Source organism: Phyllopteryx taeniolatus, chromosome 8 (assembly GCF_024500385.1).
Source record: "Phyllopteryx taeniolatus isolate TA_2022b chromosome 8, UOR_Ptae_1.2, whole genome shotgun sequence".
Taxonomy (NCBI): domain Eukaryota; kingdom Metazoa; phylum Chordata; class Actinopteri; order Syngnathiformes; family Syngnathidae; genus Phyllopteryx; species Phyllopteryx taeniolatus.
In genome coordinates this window covers 1,387,501-1,406,033 of record NC_084509.1, presented here as the reverse complement: position 1 = coordinate 1,406,033, position 18,533 = coordinate 1,387,501, and the positions used below count along the sequence as shown (strand labels likewise).

Genomic DNA, 18,533 nt, shown 5'->3' with positions numbered 1-18,533 from the left:
GCACATGTCAGAATCCCAAACCTGCACCATGGTGAACTCAGTGAACTTGTCAGATTCCACCTTGGTGACAAGATTGAAGCATTTTAATCTTGGAACATTTTTCTTTCGCAGTATTTATTTGTGATTGCAGTATTTTTTCAAGCCGCATTTTTCCTTTGCAGTTGTTTTCTGTGATTGCAGCATTTTCATCTTGCAGCATTTTTATTTTGCTGTTGTTTTCTGTGATTTTAGCCTTTGTTTTAAATGGAGCATTTTTCTTTTGCAGTTTTATGTGTTCGTATGTTTTTTGTTCCGTGTCATTCGTGCATTTGCCGCATATGGCCGTTTGCAGCGCATCTGTTATCTGACAAATCTTTAATGCACAAGCATGACTAGATATCATGCTCTATTTACAAATCAAGATTGATGAATGTGTGTATTATCGGTGAGAGAGTTCTGGAGAAAAAAAAAGTTCACTAGTCAGGTGATTTCAAGCGAGCTTTGAAGCAATGGTCCAATGGAATTGGAGTTCAGAAGCACGCATTGAAAGTTCAGTGTCAAACCCAACTGTCAATCACTAGTTAAGAGTTTGAGGCACGTTTTGGCTTTGAAGCTTCACTGTCGGGGCATTGATGGCCATCACTCCCACCGCAAAGCCCCTGCACCAGACGTAAACATTTTACGACATTTCTGTCATTTACGGCAGTGTCATGGCGGCGCATGCAGTTCGGTTTGAGAGTACTAGCAGCGTAGTTGATCGTAAGGACAGTAAACGACAGGCACGACAAGAGGCGATTGAAAGGGTACAGTTTAACTACAGTTGATTATTTGTATATTTAAAGCCTAATGTGACACGCGTCGGAACATACTCCTTGCCCTCATACGAGCTAGCAAGCTAAGTATGCTAATGGCTAGCGTTGTTGTCATCGAACTGTACAATCGCGGATGAAGCTGATAGGACTCGCCGGCTGTGTTTGTCCGATGTTTTATGTCATGGTTGCGTCAACTACGCGGTGTTTACAGTGCCAGTTATCTACTTGTTTTCAAGCTGTGTTTACACTGCACCTACACAGCGGATGATGATTCTGCTCGTAGTGGTGTTAACACGTTATCAGCCCGACTCATTTGTGTTTGCTCCGGTAAAAGCCAAGAGTCGAGTATTGTGTATTTTAAAACCCACTGACATAGTCTTATTTTTTTTAACACCTCAAATTTATGAGGCCCCTTCTAATCTGTTTCTCCCTACGCACTATTTAGGCCAAGCAACAATATGAGAGAGAGGAAAGGAGGAAGGAGCTGAAGAGGCAAAGAGGGGAAGACACTTGGATGCTCCCTGAGGTCACCGACAGACTGAAGAAAATAGAGGCCGTAAGGCACAACCTTTTCTCGCCTAACGTTTCAATAGACTCTCAATTGATACAAAACAACTACAGGCTATCAGACATATGAAGACGATTCCAGGTTATGAAAGGAGTGAAATAAACTAGTTTGTGCTATGGTGTGGTCATGTAGCACAGCAAGGCGCAGGTGGTGGAAATGAAAGAAAATGCTCAATGTCAAGGCTCCAATTTACAAAGCTGAGCTGGTAATACCAATCAGAGGAAGTTGGGGCCAGATTGATGAAGAATACTGTTAGTCACTGGTTAAGTCGACGGCTCAGACTGCCAGCTGTTAAAAAAGCCAGAGCTAGTGGTGTAGTGTTTTAAAAAAAATGCTTTTATGATTACATAATCTTCTTCCCCAGAAATGAGCGATTCCATATTTTTCTCTCTCCTTGCTCCCCCCCCCCCAAAAAATTACTACACCAATTTATTTATTTATTTTTTTAATAAGTGTTCCTTAAAACCAGAAGGGTGGTATTTTGAATAGAAATTATTTTGTGGAACATCTGTGATTTCCCTTTTTTCTCCACAATTAAACATTTAAATAATTATCCTCCAAGAGCGGTGGATCTCTGATACAAACAAAAATCAAGGAGAAAAAGACACGGCAGACATGTAGTCATTAGTTTCACAGTGGTAAAAAAATAATACACCAAAAATGTGTCAGTTTCTCACTTGCTTTTGCCATTCAGGAAACCTCTGGGAAAAGCAAAAAGAAGAAAGAGAAGAAATCAAAAAAGAAGAAGAAAAAGGCGAAGAGGGAAAAGGTGACAGAAGCAGCAGATGGCTCAAGTGACAGCTCAAATGTGAGTTAATTAAATCATTCAATACATCCGTAGCGTATTGGAAGTCAGAACAAATGTAATTGTTAGAACTACAGCAGGGATCTCGTTTGATGTGTGCCCTGTGTCTGAGACGCACACAAATTAGCAGGGACGCATAAAGTACTATCAATCTGTGTTTTAGGATGCAGAGCTATGGCTTAGTATTCCATCGTGGTGCTGGAAATCTGGCATATGTTAATTATTTTTTTTTGATGATACAGTATAAATCTTAAATCAAAAATGTTGCTTTGATCTACTTGTTATTTATTTATTTATTTATGTTGCTACTTGGCACTTATTCTTAACCAACTGGAAACTTGATTGGCAGTATAGTGCCTCTTAGTAATAAGCAATAGTAACTGTTTATACCTCTGTAACAAATGTTTATTTGTCGAAGTGCGATTTTTGTGAACAGAGGATTATCTAAGGTATTTTATTTATTGTTGTACATTAGGATTTGGGGCCATAGTTTGTCTTTATCTTTCTTTATTTGTCAGGACTCAGTCGATGAGTGGGTTGAAGCTCAGCCTCAGGCACAGCCTGCTAAAGCCTGGAAGGTTTCAGAAAAATCCAAGTCTCCAGAGAGCAATAGCGACTCAGCTCAAAATATCCAGGTACTGTTTCCATTCATCATCCAAAGGTGCTGAAACGATATGTTTAGCGTCACTCAGTTGTTTCAAACAAATTAGAATATTCAATTGGATATTTGAAGACATGCTTTCAGTTGGTGTTTGTTTTTCTATCCATTGATATATTAATAAAATACTTATATCTTTCCTGTAGAGAGATGAATGGATGACTTTTGACTTTTTGGCTATGAAAACCACATCCACAGCAGAGAAGAGAGCTGAGAAAGAACGACAGAAAGAGCAGGAGCGGGACAAAGCTCAGGCCATTGAACAGGTGTGTCTATTATTTGTTACTTTTTCCCTCTCCTCTCCGATGCGCAAAAGCACCTAATTTCATAGACATAAAGGTAACATATAGTATTAATTTTGCTGCTCTGTGGTTGCCAAGGTAAAAAAGTGGTGGGTTTAGTGGTATTCTCACAGATGTGTTCTCCAGCTATGTTAGATACAGCCTCGAACACTACATGTACGCTCTAAAGAAATGAGTACAAGATGTTTAATTTTGATTGTCTCATAGAGATATTCATATAACAAGTTAACATGTATTAATGATCCTGTATCATTGATGGTATAGTGGTTCACTAACTGTACTTTCGAGCAGGCAGCGTGTGTTCAGTTCTCACTTAGTAATTTTGTGAATGTGAGAGTGATTGATTGATTGTCGGTATGAGCCCTGCGATTGACTGGCGAGTCGTCCATGGTGTCGTTCCACCCTTCACCCAAAGTCACCTACGATAGGCTCTAGTTGTTTAATTAATAAATCTTTTCTTACAGAATTATCATACTTAATTATCATACCTAATTAACTTTTTGGATGATAAGGAATGGGAAAACATACCATTCACGCATGCAGTGAGTGTGTGTAAACATTACTTGTATGTTTAATTTTAGGCTGGCTTGCACAAATTGGAACTCAACCCGTACTGGAAGGATGGTGGAACTGGTCTGCCCCCTGAGGAGATGGCTGGTACGGCTGCAAAGAAAGGTAACATTACTATCAAGATTTTACTTGATTTCTGCTTTGAGATTTTATTTTACAAATTAAAATGAAGAGAAGGGCCATGACATTAAAAAAAAAATGTGAACTTAAAATATGTAAGTCATTTTTGTAATGATTAAATAATTTATTGTTGTATTATTTACACATTCAATACAATGAACACAATGTTAAATATGTGCTCTTTATTTTACTAATTGTTTTACATTTATAGTAAATAATAAACATTTTTTTGAATGAAATAAATAAATTAAAGACTTAATATACATTTTATTTAACCAAAAGTGCCCGCCGATTCTAAAGTCATTAATTTGATTTTTCAAATTTTAGTTTCATTTTTGGTTATCATTAAAAATGACACTTAGGATAGGCAATTTTTAGGCAAATTTTTTTTTCGACCATAAAATAATCAGTGTTCCGATTTTAATTGATTGTTTCCCTGTCGCTTACAGAAAAAGAAAATGACAGTGACTTTATTAAAACAAGGTTTTGCTCCTAGGTGTCCTTGGTGTTGGTTCACATTTTGCTCATCAGATTCAAGCACAACATACTGTATTAATGAATATGCTTTACTTTAATGGGAAATATACTATTAGCCCCTTAAAATTAATCTTCCAGCAGGTTCAGTGGTGAATGATGGTGGTCTTAGCTGGCTCAGGAAGAACTATCAGAGGATGAAGGAGCAGGCAGAAAGAGAGCAGCGCAGCCTGGACAATGTGGTGGCAGACAGATATGGAGTAAGGACTGATGCATGGCGCACCTTTACAGTACACATGTGGCTGGATTATGAAAAAGCCAGCAAGTTGATTGTAGCTAACAAGGCGCTGCTTACAAAAATAGGAATCCTGTTAGGAAGACACAAATACTCAAAGTTTTTGTTTTGTTTATTTTCCAGTCAATGGAGGAATTCCAGCAGCGACTTGCAGAGGCAGAAAAGGCTGTTTATGGACATAAAAACAGAGGAGAAAGGGACATCATGTTGAAAGGCAGGCGGATGGAAGGAATGGAGAGCAGAGAGACGTGGCGGAAAAAAGGAGACGAGATGGAGATAGATCGGTGCAGAAGATATGAAAGAGACTCATCACCTTTGTCCCATGAGAGATATTCTGAGAGGGGACGCTATCGAGATAGAGAGAGAGATCGAGATAGTGAAAGAAAGCCAAACAAGGACAAAGACAGATATAGGGTCCGGGAGAGAGAGAAGGAACGGGATGAAGATAGAGGAAGAAACATCGATTGCGAGAGGCCCAGTGTTACATCCTCATCTGACAAAAATTGGAGTCAACGTTCCTCCTCTCTTGGGACACAGAAAGGCTGTTTCCTTAAGCCCTCACAAGATGACGACAGCAGAGGTGAGTTAATATCATCCTTTCTGACTGGACACCTATTCTTTATAGAAGCAACAACCCCTAATGTGGGCCACATTAAATTGACATTAAGAACATGACTCTAAATGTATTAAACTAATCAACCCTGCACTAGAAACCTTAATCCTCCTGGCATCATCGGCTAAATTTACGCTGCAGATCTAAGTGACCAGGGGCCTCATGTACAAAAGGTGTGTACGCACAAAAACGTGGCGTCCGTTCTTTTTCACGGCAAAGTTCAGATGTATCAAGAGTGACATGACCGTGGAAATGTGCGGTGCCTCACGCCAATTGCATGGATGGCGTGCCTACGTTTCTGCAGCTTTTGGTGCTTTGGCGACACTAAGAGGTGATGCTGGGAAACTGTTCTCATAAATCTGCACATCAGAGAGACATGAACAATTAGCACTGATGAACAATACATGCCCGGCAACATTTGATTTCAACAAGGCAATTGAGGCAAGGACTCAGAATTCATTTGTTAACCAGGGCATTTAATGAGCCACTGATATTTGTAAGGACACCTATTAATTGATCAAGGCGATCATTTATGCCGCCTATTGCCCTCAAAATCGTTTCGTGACTCCAGCACATGCACTGGAAAAAAAAGTCCTTTGAATTTACTTCATTTGAGCATATACATCGGTTGCACATGATTAAAATGTTTAAATTGACATAATTTACCCCTCTTCTCCTAAAAAAAAGTTTTTTTTCAGCGTGCGTGTCCACTCCTATGTATTAAAATAATAAATTGAGTAATCAAAAAGGAGTCAAAGTTGTTGATATCCTCTTTGATATGCTGATGTGCTTCTATTTGAATTCAAAAGATTTATTACAAATACCACACATACAACATTTACGCATGAACCTTTATCGCATATACATCGGTTGCACATGATTAAAATGTTTAAATTGACATAATTTACCCCTCTTCTCCTAAAAAAATACAAGTTTTTTTTCAGCGTGCGTGTCCACTCCTATGTATTAAAATAATAAATTGAGTAATCAAAAAGGAGTCAAAGTTTTTGATATCCTCTTTGATATGCTGATGTGCTTCTATTTGAATTCAAAAGATTTATTACAAATACAACATTTACGCATGAACGCATACAGTGTAGGTTACTGTATTAACACATTTATGAGTTATAAAAATACATGGTATTAACCTTGTGGGGTGATCATAGTCAGCCACATGTCCTCCCATCACCCCTGAGAGCAGCGTCACCCATGATCGCAGCGATTCTCTCCATGAACGGGGTGAGGCCCTCCGCGCCGGTTCTTCCGCCTAATTGTGGCCACACTTTGGCGGTGGGCATCTGTCCTCGGCTTCACATCCGCCTTAATGTCTGACCACTGCTTTTTTAGTTCAGCATGTGCGCGCTATTCTGTCTCCACAGCATTGACAGCCGCACACGCGCTGTCCCATTCACTCCTCTTTCGTGTGTTAACGCCGGAGGCCAGCGTGCCAAAGAGGATTTTCTTGCGCACCTCCACTTCATTGAGCAACTTCACATTCTGCAAAAATATTTTTCTTTATTACCTTGCTCATTTTCCTTTTTTTCTGATCATGCAGAGATCGGCATCTCAGGTGCAGGGTTCATTTAAATATGATTTGCATATTCAAATGTGGGCGTGGAGAGGGAGGAGTCGGCTACTCCAACGTGCGCTTATTTCCACGTTAATTGGAATGTACGAAGGAAATGTGCTTGGATTCATGAGTACGCAGAGTTTCATACATCTGGATATTTTTGTGCGTACGACGTTTTCTGGATTTGAGCATACGTCATGTTTTAGTAGGAAATCCACGCAAGTCTTTGTACATGAGGCCTGTTGTCCATATTAGTGACTCCACACGTGGATGTAATTGTTGGCACTCTTCTGTTAATGAGCAACTGCATGAGCAAATAGTTCAATAGTTTAAGAACAATCCTTCTCAGCATACATTTGCAAGGAATTTAGCGATTTCATCATCTACGTTCCATAATATCATTAAAAGATTCAGAGAATCTGGAGAAATCTCTACACGTAAGTGTAAAGGCCGAAAACCACCATTGAATGCCTGTGACCTTTGATCCCTCAGGCGGCACTACATCAAAAATCGGCATCATTGCGTAAAGGATACTGCCACGTGTGCTCAGGAAAACTTTAGGAAACCATTGCCAGTTAACACACTTCTTCGCTACATCTACAAATGCAAGTGAAAACACTAACATGCAAAGCAAAAGCCATATATCAACAACACCCCGAGCTCATCTGAAATGGACTGACGCAAAGTGGAACAGTGTGCTATGGTCTGATGGTCCACATTTCAAATTGTTTTTGGATATTATGGACATCGTTTCCTCTGGGCCAAAGAGGCAAAGGACCATCTGGGATGTTATCAGTGCAAAGTTCAAAAGCCAGCATCTGTGATGGTATGGGGGTGTTCAAGTGCCCATTGCATGGGTAACTTGCACATCTGTGTAGGCACCATTAATGCTGAAAGGTACAGGTACATACAGTATAGGTTGAAAAGGATTTGCAGATAATTGTATTCTGTCTTACTCAACATCCCAACTTCATTGGAATTGGGGTTTGTAGAAACAAAATTGTAAATTTAAAAAATACTGACAATCAAGAAATTAAATCAAGCTTTGCTTTTTTGTGGTCAAACTGCAATAAGGAGTCTAACTTTTTTTTATTATTCAACTGGAACACAAAAACAAAGCAATGCCTGATTTTCATTTATTCATTTTCAACATTTTATTTATATATTATGACTGTTGACAGGTTCAAGTTATTTCAGGGATTCTTGTCGGTTTATCTTTAACGGAAGGGCACCAACAATTTTATTTACGAGTGTACTGTATATGTAATTTCTGTCTGATTGTATGTATTGTCTAATGTTCCATATGAGGTCCCATGGCCTCATATAATCAGCATGCACATATACCCAAAATGCAGGCAAACCATAACATGAGTGTAAGGGTTTGGCAGTGATAACAAAGAGGTAAACAATTATCGATGAAGAAACTGAAATATTCAACATTATGTATTGTTTAGTTGGCCTGGACAGACCTGGGGTTTGGGTGGTTCAATGGGTCAGCATTACTCCACTGGGCACCATCTGGAATCCTTTTTCCATATTTAATTGTCTGTGCAGCTCCAATGTATAATATTTGCACCATTTAATGGTCAATGTGTTCACTGTCCTGTAGTTTAGATCCACCGCAGGTGTTGTTTTTTGTTTTATTCACTGTGGGCATTTTTGGTTGGATTTATAGGCATCTGTGCATTACGATGATGTCATTCGTATGATTTCTTAGTTTCAGATTCATGTTTGATATGTATCTACATTTGAAACGGACCTGATTGCCATCTGAGGATATCTGATTTTATGCTTTTTGCTTCTTTTGACCCTGCGACGACCTATAATCGAACTATGCCACATGGAGGAGAGAGTTCTGAATTGTGTGGCTTGAATCATGTTTTGTGCCAGTATTAATTAGTTCCAAGACTATTTGCATAATTGTATTCTTTCAGCTATGTGCAAACAGTTTTGGGAAGGCCTTTATGTATTCCAGTGCACAAATTCCATTTTGCCAAATTCCTTGTATGTCAATTTGCCTTGAGAGTCTCAATATGCTTTTCATTGCGTTTACTTTACAGGTCCTGAGCGTCGTCCTCACAGAGCTCGGTCATCAATGCGATTTTTGAAACCCACCTCAGATGATGAAGATTCTGGTCCACAAACCACAAGCGCTATAGCATGGAAGAAGACTGGAGGTCCTGTACATGAGCCGGATCATTTTGAAAAAGCACAGGAAGTGAGAGATGCTGCAAAGCCAACCCCTGCTCCTTGTGATGACAAAGCTGCTAAATCAAGGTCAGTTGTCTTCTCAACAGAAAGAGAAATGTGTTGAATGAGGGTTACTGTTGCATTTCTTAAAGGGAACATATTATGGAAAATTTACTTTTTTTCATGTGTAAAAATAGTAGTGTTACTGTGTGCCTGACCATCCAAATTGCAAGTGTGAAATTACACAACCAAGTAACATTTTTATGAGCTGCCTATTTCTGAAAATGGGTGTGCTCTGTAGGCATGACTATAATTGTTTTGGCTCGACTGTGATTTCACATTTATTATTGTGTTTGGCGACGTGTCCGCAGATGACTGTAATTTGTTTGTGTATAACGTTGGCATTGGCACATGCCTTGAACATGCTCACCACTGTGACAACGAGGCACGTCATCCGTCTCAATGCCACTTTCACTGCTGGTGCAAAATAATAATAATGATAAGAAAAATTGTTAACACACAACAACAAGATGCAGAGGAGGATAAAAACACATAAGGTCTATTAACAGCATGATTAACTATTTCAGGAATAATTGTGGTAACTGACAAACTATTTACGATGCTTTGCATGCTGGGAAATCAATCACTGCGGGGTGACATCATCATTAAAACATGGTGGCTTGCTATCAGACCTAGTCTACAGTGGAGATGTTTTTAGTTTAATCTGTAGCCTTTTATAATTCACTTTTATCCGTTGTCTATAGCATGTCTTCAGCCATTATCAACTCCCCTTGAGTACTCAAAAACTTCATAAAATGCTTTATTAAAAAAATCGTTTGCAATGCCATGTGGCTGATGCCAGGGGATGAACATATTGCAAAGCCTTTTTAGTCATTCTTTTTTTTGGCTTGTTTGCCTAACTTTGAGAAAAGTAGCAGACAGAATCCCTGCAGCATGAAAGGAGTCTACAGCATCCTTGCCCAATTACATTCAGCAATGAGGAGTGTAATAGCCCAGAACGTGGCTTCACAGATGTTAATGAATCAGAACAGACAAACATGGTGAGAGATTGGAAAAAGACAATTACAGTAAATGGTTAAACTGAAATGCTCCATATAACTTCCCCCATTGACAGTTCGTAAGATTACATTATCATGCTATAGCTCATGCTATGGGCAAAATCAGTAAGAGACAACCATATTATGACAGGGGAGATTTTACCAAGCTTTTACAGGTAGTGCCAAATGTCAAATCCTGCAATCAGTGTTCAATATCTGCATGTTTTAAGCCCATATTGTTGCCTTTTTCTTTAATGTGGTGTGTTTATGCTTTCTTCAAGTGAGAGTGACGATGATGAACAGGTGGAAGAGCTTCTAGTTCTCTCTGAGGAAGAGATGAACAAACTGGGCGCTAAACTGGTGAAGGCAGAGATTATGGGTAACGCAGTAAGTTGGCAAACCAAATTTGAATACTGAAATATGTTCTTCATAACTTAGTATTTTAACATGCAAATGTTTGGAAAATGATACAAAACATACGGCAAAGCTGAAACTCAGCAGTTATAGACTATAGAGTGCATTGATCTTTACACTTCATTATCACACATCAGTGTGGAGGTCAGTGTCAGCATCTCTTATACAGAGCAATGAAGACCTGTCTCATACCGCATACACTCTCTCTCTCTCTCTCTCTTTCTCTCTCTCTCTCTCTCTCTCTCTCTCTCTCTCTCACACGCCCTCTCTCACACACACACACGCACACACCTCCACTACACCAATCAAACTGACATTTGCAGACGACTTCCTGGGTGTTTAAGTGCTGTACATAAAAGTATTGATTTTCTGTAGCTTAAGGTACCAATTTGTGATGTGTTGGGAAAAGGTGTGTTCTCTATTAGGTCTCTGTATTCTTAATTTAATTAAATCTTGTCCTGTGAACACTTAAAATGCACTTGTCAAATTATCTTAATTCTTATGCTCTTTGTCTTACTCAAATCCCCGAGCAAAAGCAGTGTTAACTTAATGAGAGATTTGTATTTGCTTTTTTTACCCTGCTGTCTGCAGCCAGGTTGGCATTGCAAATGAGAATTTGTTCTCAATTCCCTTACCTAGTTAAATAAAGGATCAATAAATAAATATAGATGAACTAAAACAGACTTTTTGGTCCAGAAAGACTATATTTCTTTGTGTCCCTGCGATTTACTGGTGACCAGTCCATGGTGTACCTCTGCTCTCACCCAAAGTCAGCTGGGATAGGCTTCATCTCTCTCGCGACCCTGAACATGATAAGCAGTAGAAGATGAATGAATTAATGAATAAATATTTCTGTGTCTTTGTGTTTCAGGCCATGGTTGAGAAGCTAAAGGCCCAGTTGGATGCAGCTCACAAAGCCAAAGAGAGCCACGCTGCACGAAAGAAGCTCCATGAAACAGCAACATCAAACCAGGTCTGAATATACTAAATTTATTAGTTTATGTCTCCTGGAAATTAGTGAACTACCATTAAAATATTTCAAACGGCAACATTTAAGGTAATTTGGCTTTTCTCGAGGTTTTAAGTAGAAACATCCACATGAATTTATTATTAAATGTTCCAAATGTATGCTTTCAAAGGCTTCTCTTGCTAAATGGGCACGTCTATTTAAGATCAGAGAAGGTGCAGTTATTGTGAGGACTTAAAGCAGGCAGTCAATGACGGTGTAGCGGTTCACTCGCCTGACTCCTGTTCAGGCAGTGTGGGTTTAGCTCCCACTTAGTCTGAGCGTGAATAGTTGTCTGTCTCTAATGTGTCCTGTGATTGACTAGCTACCAGTCCATGGTGTAGTCTACTTTTTATTGCTCAGTCAAAAGTCCATCGGGAGGGCTCAAGCTTCCTGCGACCCTGAAATCAGAATCCTCTTTATTAGACAAGTATGTGCAAAAAAAACACAAGGAATTACGACAACAGTACGACAACAGACAGTCAATTGACAGAGAACACTTTTGAGACATAAAGACATTGACAAAAACAGTCACTGAGCAATAAAGGGTTGCTAGTTATCTGGTAATGCCGGTACAAATGTTATTTTTGACAATTGTGCAAAAAGATGCAGAGTCCTCTAGCACTAATTTAGCAATAGTCCGGTGCAATGACCATTGTGCAAAGTGCGCCGAGACTTCAAGCAAGTAGTGCGATAATCTGGGACAATGTTGATTGTGCGAATGTTGCAGATACTCCTCAATCAGTGTGCAAATGGAGCAGATGCTACTCCAGCATGAGTGGCCAGTATTGGTCAACAACAGATATGCAAATAGTGCACCGTGGCGAGACTACTACAGTGAGTGCACGAGTAATATATAATTGGCCCTACAGAAATGTGACAGCAAACTTGGCAGCATGTTGCAATGGAATTGTAGGTTAGCTGTTTAAGAAGTTGATTGCAAGAGGGAAGAAGCTGTCGGAATGTCTACTAGTTCTAGTTTGCATTGATTGGTAGCGCCGGAAGATGACCGGGATGTGGAGGGTCCGAGAGGATTTTGCACGCTCTTGTCTTAGTTCTGGCAGCGTGCAAGTAGGGGGGTACCGACAATCCTTTCAGCAGTTTTAATTGTCCGTTGCAGTCAGAGTTTGTCCTTTTTTGTAGCAACACCAAACCAGACTGTGATGGAAGAACACATGACTGATTCCATGACCACTGTGTAGAACTGCCTCAGCAGCTCCTGTGGCTGGCCGTGCTTTCTCAGAAGCCGCAGGAAGTACATCCTCTGCAGGGCCTTTTTGAGGACGGAGTTGATGTTGATCGCCCACTTGAGGTCATGAGAGACTGTAATTCCCAGGAACTTGAAGGTCTCGACGGTTGACACAAGGCAGCTGGACAGCGTGAGGGGGAGCTTTGGCGAAGGATGCCTCCTGAAGTCCACGATCATCTCCACAGTCTTGAGCGTGTTCAGCTCCAGGTTGTGTCGGCCGCACCACAGCTCCAGCTGCTCCACTTCCTGTCGATATGCAGACTCGTCACCGTCCATGATGAGGCCGATGACAGTGGTGTCATCTGCAAACTTCGGGAGTTTGACAGCCGGGTGCTTAGTGCTTAGTGTTGAAATCCACTGGCAGATGGCAGGCAAGACGCTGAGCTGGAGAAGCTTGGAGGAAAGGAGTGGGGATGATGGTGTTGAACGCTGAACTGAAGTCCACGAACAGGATCCTCGCGTAGGTCCCTGCACTGTCGAGGTGTTCTAGGATGAAGTGCAGTCCCATGTTGACTGCATCATCCGCAGACCTGTTCGCTCGGTAGGCAAACTGTAGGGGGTCCAGCAGGGGACCTGTGACGCTCTTGAGGTGGTCCAGCACGAGACGTTCAAAGGACTTCATAACCACAGATGTCAAGGCGACAGGCCTGTAGTCATTTTGACCCAAGATTGTACGTTTCTTGGGGACTGGAATGATGGTGGAGCGTTTGAAACAGGATGGTACTTCGCACAGTTCCAGAGATCTATTGAAGATCTGTGTGAAGACTGGAGTGAGCTGGTCCGCGCAGACTTTGAGGCAGGATGGGGACAGATGGTCTGGACCTGCCGCTTTGTTAATCTTTTGTTGTTTGAAGATGCGTCTCACATCCTGTTCGTGTATGGTTAACGCAGATGTCAGCGGTGTGATTGCGGTCGGTGTTGTGGGTGTGGGGTGTGAAAGTGTCCTTTTCAAATCTGCAGGAGAAGGTATTCAAGTCGTTGGCTAGTGTGCTATTGAAACGGATAAACTGTATAGAAAATGGATAGATACTTAAGCAGAGTTGAACAAAATATTGACAACCACTCTAAGTATCAACAGTATTGCCATTTTCCATTGTTATTGCAGAGATGTTGTTTCTGTTTTTGTAGCAATGAATACTCAAAAGAATTTATACATGTGCGGGTAATTCAGGTCATGTAATGAATTCACACCTACCTTCACAGTGGCATTGCTTTAGATGTTCATGTGCGAGTACAAGTTGTGAGTAATGGTATGAAAGTTGGGGCAGATTAATCATAACTGTGATGGTATCCACTGTAGGACTTCTCAGAAAAGAGTAATCGTTCTTAGGTTTTAGAACCCTTATCAGCTAAGTGGCTTTCCAAGCTTCAAAGTGATTGAGTGCTCTTGACCTCTTCTCATTCAAGATCCTCCCAGTCCGTCTTGTTATGGAAGCGCTTTGGCTCTTCATGTTTTGCAGCTTTGACTTGAATTCATATTTACTTACTAGCCCGAATGTGTGCAGCCTGGCAAGAATTTACTCACGACTGGAGGACGTGATTTATTCCCTCCCTCATTTCCCTGTTTCATCTTTCCATCTCTCCAAGAGAGCTTTTTCATGATTTGCTGAGGACGCGTCTATCACAAGTCACCTGCGTCTGATTCCCTTTTGAATGTAATCAATATAGATATGTACTAAATGGATGAATGGTGTTGTAACAAGAATAGGTTTAATGGACACAATACCATCACACAAAATACAAATCTTTAAAATGTTGTAATTATTTTGGAAATGTTGTCAGACAGACGTATGAAATTTTGTGTGTGTGTGTTTTTAATTTTTTATTTTTATTTAATTAATTAATTTTTTAAATATTGACTTTTGGGGTTCTTAGGTGGCAGATTGCTCTAGTGAAGACCGGGAGGTCCTATTATTCAGAACTGATCACTCAGGTCAGGCCTGGCCTGTCAAGCCTATATCAGGACGTCAGGAGCCCCACGGAGGACGTCGCAAGAAGAAGGCGGTAAGGGATACACAACATGATAATAAACAAACAAACAAACAAACAAACTGTAGCCAAACATCAAATGCATTTACATCATCCTTCCTTTGTGATTATGGAATGTGAGGTTCATATATGTTAATGGCCTTTTTAGGAGGTAATGTTTTTATTGGTGTGGGTTTGTTTGTGTTCTCTATTTCTCATGATGGTTTCCTATTCTTTTAAATATGTTCCAATTAAATTGCTGATCATTTACAGAATATCCTTGTTATTCTTTATAATGGGCAAAACTAAGTATAGCCAATGGATAATCCACAGCATTATATTCACACTCGCACAATATGATATCCCATACAAGAGTTGTAGATATTCTAATATGATGCAGCATAGTATTTTTTTTCAATGAGTGTTACTGGTATGTTTAACAATTTCTCCCCCCCACATCTGATCCAGATTGTGTTTTTGCATCAAGCTAATGCAGCATGCAAAGTCCAATTCAGTGTTTAGATGATACTGTAACTGTCAAATTTAATCAGTTTAAATTGTAATACAGTATACATACTGTTCTTTGGGAAGGAGCTTGAATCCAGAGGAAACTTAGAGGTAGAGGTAGTGATTAGTAGTGATTTGGATTCATTGCAATATGCAAATGGGTGAAAATCACAAGAGAGTGATGTTTGTTGTACCAATTGAGGGAGTTGGTTTCATCAACACTTAAGTATTCTTTTACCCATATTAAGAGCTGGTTCATCACCACTTGTTTTTTTAACCCATATTAAAAGCTGATGAATTGTTATAAACAGGTGTGAACATGCTCTAAATAACTGCAGCCTGTGTTCGTCATACGCAAACTCTCTTTGTTCAGATTGAGACTCACGTTGATGGACAGCGTGTGAGGTACTTTGAGGATGACGACAGTGTGGGTCTGAAGGAGATGGTTAGGAGGGAGAAGATGAGCTCCACACAGGATCAGAACGCCCTCTACTCTCGAATGGCTGCCAAGGTAAGAAGGCACTTTTATCACAAACGGTGCAGTGCATAATACAGCACAGCAAAAACAGTGACCTTGAGGAAACTTTGTAAGTATTGGTCATACAAAAATAATTGAAAAAGCAGCCTGCCATCTTGAAGATAAGATTAATTGTTTCCTTAGCCTGGTTATTAAAGACTTGTATCCTGCCTTCCAAAGCTACAGAACTGTAGCAGGATATCAAGTTAGAACTTGATCTTCAAAGCAGCCTGCCTTTGAAGAAATATTAAATTATTTGAACATTTTCTACTGTTTCTCTTTACTGGGTGTGTTCCTATAATGTCTTCATACAGATCCCAAATCAACAATATACATAATATGTACAGTACATTTACTCTTTGCACATGTCGTATTATTTGTAAATTTTAGATGGCGCTGAAAATAAAAAATATAGCATTTAGCATCAAGTATTTCTTGAGTACTGATCAAAATTATATGAATGCACAGTGATTGGGTCAGTTAAATATATGTTGCATAGTTTTGAGTATAATTTTTTTTTTTATAACTGGTAACAAATTGATGCAAAAAAAGTTGTTCAGTTTGTATTTTTATCTATTCTACTATTACTTTATCTAAGTGTACATGATTCAAACATTGACTTAATGTTTGTATAAATTGAGCAAAACAGTCCACTTTTATATTGACGAGTGGTGAACAATAACAGAGTATGATAGCCCATTTTGAGTTGGTTAAGTATGAGACTGGTCATACATTGTACCAATTATATACAAGATTGTATTAATACATTAATCAGAATCTGTACCTTTTTATTTATAAAGTTCTTGACATGTTTCCACTTTCTAAGCACATTATCTTTCCCTCTTCATCCTTGAAATAGTCACAATATAGATTAGACTGCTGTGCTGCTGCTTTTTAAAATTTGTTTTTGCTTGATTCCTTTCTGTGGGGGGAGAGTGAAAGTTAGGTGTATGTGTGTGTTTACATGTGTTTACGTGTGTTCCTAAGTATAATGAACACAATGAGATGCAACGGCAAAGAGGAACAACTCCCCATATTTGTTTACACACACACGTGTAGGCTCACAGAAATATCCATTCCACATGCATGCATGTATAAATATGCACCCATCCAGCACCAACAAAGAGTGACACTTAAAATATTCCCACAGTTACTATGGCAGGGCTTTTATACATATCAATATCACGGTTATAGATTTCTGATTTGCAAAGGTGTGAAAATCGGTTTTGTTCCGACGATTCCTTTCCAAATCCCCATCACCTCCACCAGCCTCTTTTGGGCTTTGTTTAATTAGCAGTATATTCCTTTTATCTGTTTGCGTCAAAATCTCTCCTCTTGCCGTTCCCCATTTGTATTGAATTAGTGACCCAATCTTACCCAATTAAAATTGATTCACTGCCATTGATGGCTGTGGAATTCAAATATCCATGTTAACATGGAGGACGGGCAGTGAATGTGTTGAAATTATGAAAGCACATCAAGAGATCCAGCCATAAAAAATAAATTCACTGACATTTATCCATCCATCCATCCATTTTCTGAGCCGCTTATCCTCACAAGGGCCGCGGGAGTGCTGGAGCCTATCCCAGCTGTCATCGGGCAGGAGGCAGGGTACACCCTGAACTGGTTGCCAGCCAATCATAGGGCACATATAAACAAACAACCATTCGCACTCACATTCACACCTACGGGCAATTTAGAGTTGTTAACTGTAAGAACAGTTATAAAATAGTTATGATCATGGTAGACTGGGATATAATTGGAAAATAGTATCTTTGTGATTGCCATGGCAACTTTATTTTATTTAGTGCTTTATAATAGTGCTGGTCTGTTACAAAATCCTCATGTGTGCTGCTCGCCCTGCGTTACTATTCAGAGTTGTGTGTAATGGGTTATCAGACTTTTTTGTTTTAATTAAAGATGTTGTGTTCGTTAATTTGCCTGAACCTCGGTCAGCCAAAGCATGCAGATTTGTATTTCCCACAGTGGCTTAAATTAGTTTTGAAATCCCCCCTCAATTGGCATCAGTGTGCATTTAATGTCATAAACACAACACTTCAAATCCAGCTGAACAGTTGAAGGCTGATATTCGCTGTGCAGCCTGAGCAATCTACGTGTATGCAATTTCATGTCCAATTACAATTGCAGCAGACAATGTTCTTCTAAGGGACACGCATAACCACACACACGCGCGCGCACTTTCCCACAATGTCACTAAACTAATCCAGTCTTCACTCTCACTCACTCCCACACTTCACATACACACACTTCAGCTGTGCTTGCCCCCAAATCTCTCTCTCTCTCTCTCTCTCACACACACACACTTCTGCAATCTGTTGCCTGGTTACCATGGTGACAAGACTGAGCCGTAGAGGCTGAGTTGATACTCCCGTTTCCTGCAACTTGCTGTTCATAGGCCAGTTCTGACCAAGCACGCATGCACACACACACAGTACCATAAAAAATTAAATTGTGTCAGCATCTACAAACAGTGATGTTTTTATCAAAGGGTAACTAACCATCTGCTGAAATAGCCTCATCTAAAAATAACCCAGTCTAACAACTACTACATATCTGTCTTTTGTCCTCTGTCGCTGTTCTGCACCACCATGACCTGTGTTCCAATGGACCCTCCAGATGATGGGAAAGACGGATGGAGAAAACTACACTCTGGATGACATGTTTGTGTCAAGTGCAGTGCGAAAGGAGGGTGAAGGGAGGGAGGAGGAGAGGCTGAGGAACAAAGCCACCGTGGAGAGTAGGAGGCTGGCGGCCACTATGGAGAAATGCCGTCACTGTTTCAGCAGCCAGGAGCTCCAGAAGCACCTCATCGTAGCCATAGGGAGCAAGGTAATTTA

At 40.0% G+C, this 18,533-nt stretch overlaps 1 protein-coding gene across 2 annotated transcripts in view; it reads left to right on the top strand.

Annotated features, from left to right (window-relative positions):
• Positions 1 to 614: 614 nt before the first annotated feature.
• The window catches only part of cwf19l2 (CWF19 like cell cycle control factor 2), a 21,073-nt gene continuing 3,154 nt past the window's right edge, over positions 615 to 18,533 (top strand). The window contains exons 1-14 of one of the 2 annotated variants that reach the window (XM_061781763.1): positions 615 to 782; positions 1,237 to 1,347; positions 2,054 to 2,167; positions 2,683 to 2,799; positions 2,969 to 3,088; positions 3,706 to 3,799; positions 4,433 to 4,548; positions 4,707 to 5,163; positions 8,827 to 9,043; positions 10,296 to 10,401; positions 11,300 to 11,401; positions 14,559 to 14,687; positions 15,532 to 15,669; positions 18,313 to 18,525. In XM_061781763.1, coding sequence (XP_061637747.1) covers positions 690 to 782; positions 1,237 to 1,347; positions 2,054 to 2,167; positions 2,683 to 2,799; positions 2,969 to 3,088; positions 3,706 to 3,799; positions 4,433 to 4,548; positions 4,707 to 5,163; positions 8,827 to 9,043; positions 10,296 to 10,401; positions 11,300 to 11,401; positions 14,559 to 14,687; positions 15,532 to 15,669; positions 18,313 to 18,525 — 2,127 coding nt within the window. In that variant the 5' untranslated portion in view covers positions 615 to 689. Of the gene's footprint in view, positions 783 to 1,236; positions 1,348 to 2,053; positions 2,168 to 2,682; positions 2,800 to 2,968; positions 3,089 to 3,705; positions 3,800 to 4,429; positions 4,549 to 4,706; positions 5,164 to 8,826; positions 9,044 to 10,295; positions 10,402 to 11,299; positions 11,402 to 14,558; positions 14,688 to 15,531; positions 15,670 to 18,312; positions 18,526 to 18,533 lie in introns of both variants that reach the window. The other variant, XM_061781762.1, reaches the window with a different exon arrangement.